Here is a 2,912-nt window from a genome sequence, read left to right as displayed (position 1 = left end):
ACTGCGTTTCTTCAATCCCGCCTCTAGGCATTCGCCTAAGATTGTCCGTATTCCACCCAATTAAATAACGATCCCTGACATTAGCTGATCAGTGGATATCCAAAGCAAAAACTCGATGAAATGAAATCGAAAGAGGATTATTGCCTTGCCACTTATCATGCCAAAAGGAAGTAAAATCCCCATCACCAATTCTAATCGGAGAAAGGTTATGGAAATCAAATCCATTATCCTTAAGATCATTGACAATCCTTGTAATACCATTCCAAGGTCCCTTCAACTGACTTCTAGGAATCAGCGGAATATTAGAATTCCCCAAACCATATATACTTTTGACCACTTTCACCCATAATAAATTAGGTTTATGAAAAAACCTCCACTTCTAGCATAATAATAAAGCCCTGTTAAAGGAAAACAAACTGCCAACCACCAAACCTCCAACATCTTTAGGGGCAAACACTTTATCCCACCTAACCCAATGCATACTACGATTACCCAAATCAGCTCCCCAAAAAAACACTGATCTCAATCTCTCCAACTCCTTTATCACAGTAAGAGGCACCAGATAAATAGACATCAAATAACTCGCAACAACCCCAAAACTGCTTTAGTAAGAGTGAATCTCCCGCCAACAGACATACACTTGGCTTTCCACCCCGCTAATCTTTTCCGGAAAGTATCAACCACCGGACCCCAGGATACAATTCTGCTCATATTTTGCCCAACCGGAACCCCGAGACGCGAAAACGGGAAACAACCCGACGAACACCCCATACAATTAGCCATATAAGTAACCTGAGCATCCGTGACCCCCACACCATATAACTTGCTTTTTAGCAGACTGATTTTTAGACCTGATGCTAGGAAGAAACATCTAAGAACACGAACAATATGTAAGGCATTTTCCTGATTCCAATAAGCTAAGAGAACAACATCGTCTGCATAGAGAAGATGGGAAATAGTATTTCCTCCAATGTTGATTCCCCTATAAACATTGGCCAACTGGGCCCTAGTAATGGCCACATGCAAGCCCTCCATAGCCAACACAAAAGAAAAGGAGATAAAGGATCCCCATGTATCAAACCTCTAAACATATGTAATTCCTTAGAGGGAAATCCATTCACCATGACAGACACTGTAGCCGAAGATAGCATCTCCAAAATCCACTTGCACCACAAAGAACCGAACCCCATTATTTTCATGATGTCAATCAGGTATTCCCAAGAAAGAGAATCATACGCCTTTTCAAAATCCACTTTAAAAACTAAAAGAGGATTTTTATAGGCTTTACTCCAAGCTACATTTGTTGGATTAGTGTCTAAGTCCATAACTATTTTGGTATGTACTTGACCCGATGGTGCATGGTCCTTTTGGGTTGCCTTCACCAAAGCAACTTGATTGGAGAAATAAATAAAGAGAGAGGTTATTATGATTTATTAATATGTTATAAGAATAATATATTAAAGGAGAAATCATATTTGTTTAATTAATATTGGTTAATAATTAATTAAGAATTAATTTTGTGATCAAGTGTAATTAATTAAACTAGAGGGGCTGAATTGTAATTATGTGATAGTTGCAAAATAGGGCAATGGTTATCCTTGTTAAAGGATGGACGAATTCAAGGATAAGGATATCCTTGAAACGTTCAAGGCTTAAGAGATAAGGGTTTTTCAAGGCTTATCTTATGGTTGCTTGATGGGCAAGTAACTAGATAAGGATAAGGACTGAAACCCTAATCCCAACCCTATATAAAGACCCCTAAGGCTCATGAATTCGTCTAAGCCTTCCCTAGAAGTCCTAAGGACGAATTCAATACCTCCCCTCTCTCCTCATTTCTTCTCCACTTGTTCTTGGTGTTTGTAAGCCATTAGAGGAGTGACACTTGTGACTCTAAGCCTTCCAAAGTCAATTCAAGGAGGAATTGGGATTGTTATTGCTACATAACAATCAAGGTAATATCATAAACCTAATTTTATGTTAATATGATTATTTGAATGCTAGAATTAGGGTTTATAGTCTTGGATTCAATGCATGTACAATATAGAAACCTACATCCAAGCATTAGGGTTTGTATGAGCACATAGGATGTCTTATGACCAAAACCCATCAGTGGTATCAAAGCCTTGATTGGTTTCTATTGTATTGATGCTTGATATATCTGAAAAATTCTTTTTTTTGGTGTTTTGGAGGCTGGACTCGCCGAGTCTATAGCTGAACTTGCCGAGTCCAAGGTGACTCGACGAGTCAACTCGTCAGATAGAGCTTATCTCGGGATTTCTTGCTGTTTTTGCATTGGGATAGTTACCTTATCATGTTAGATCAATATTAATCCGATTATATGATATATTTGATAATATTTTTGATCTAATTGAAGATATTTATCAATTAATAAGATAATTGTTTCCTTATAAGATAATTAATTAATTATTTTGAGTAAATTGATAAATTGTTTTGCAAGAAATCATTAAATAAATCAAATATGGATAATTATGTGATTAAATGTTAATTTGAATTATTTGTTATTTGATCCTTGTTGTTATGAAAAGTTTCATATTTTTCCCTTTAGGTTTTATAGTTTAAATTTGAACCCAATAGTTTTGTAGTTTTGAAATTTAAATAGTTGAAACCCTAATGTGTTGAAATGTTTCAAAACTTGCCCTCAAGTTTTGGAATTTAAAAGTTGATTAAAAGTTTAATTAGGAATGTTAAATTCTAAAACTCTAGTATTGTTTTGAAAAAGTTCAAATCACACCCTTATGGTTTTGTTAATTAATTAAGGTGTATAATTAAAGAAGTTTAATAAATCCATAAAAGTTTAGGTTTACAATTTAATTGAATTAAAGGTATAATTGTTAAATTAGACCACCTAGTATTTTGAAAGTATAAAATACACCCTATACTATATATAACAT

The 2,912-nt window shown here is 35.0% G+C and overlaps 1 protein-coding gene across 1 annotated transcript; it reads right to left on the bottom strand.

Moving 5' to 3' along the window:
* Window positions 1–573: 573 nt before the first annotated feature.
* On the bottom strand, window positions 574–1,035 carry LOC145095549 (uncharacterized). Its single transcript, XM_079033406.1, has one exon. It carries the CDS (start codon window positions 1,033–1,035, stop codon window positions 574–576), a length of 462 nt encoding a protein of 153 aa, XP_078889532.1.
* Between the last annotated feature and the right edge of the window lie 1,877 nt (window positions 1,036–2,912).

Source organism: Lactuca serriola, chromosome 3 (genome assembly GCF_051521515.1).
Source record: "Lactuca serriola cultivar US96UC23 chromosome 3, Lser_US96UC23_V15, whole genome shotgun sequence".
Lineage (NCBI taxonomy): Eukaryota > Viridiplantae > Streptophyta > Magnoliopsida > Asterales > Asteraceae > Lactuca > Lactuca serriola.
The sequence above is the reverse complement of the archived record's forward strand: the minus strand, read 5'-3'. Positions and strand labels throughout refer to the sequence as shown.

Excerpts from the sequence above, each read along its gene's own strand:
- LOC145095549 (XM_079033406.1), bottom strand. The coding sequence starts at position 1,035 with ATGGAGGGCTTGCATGTGGCCATTACTAGGGCCCAGTTGGCCAATGTT.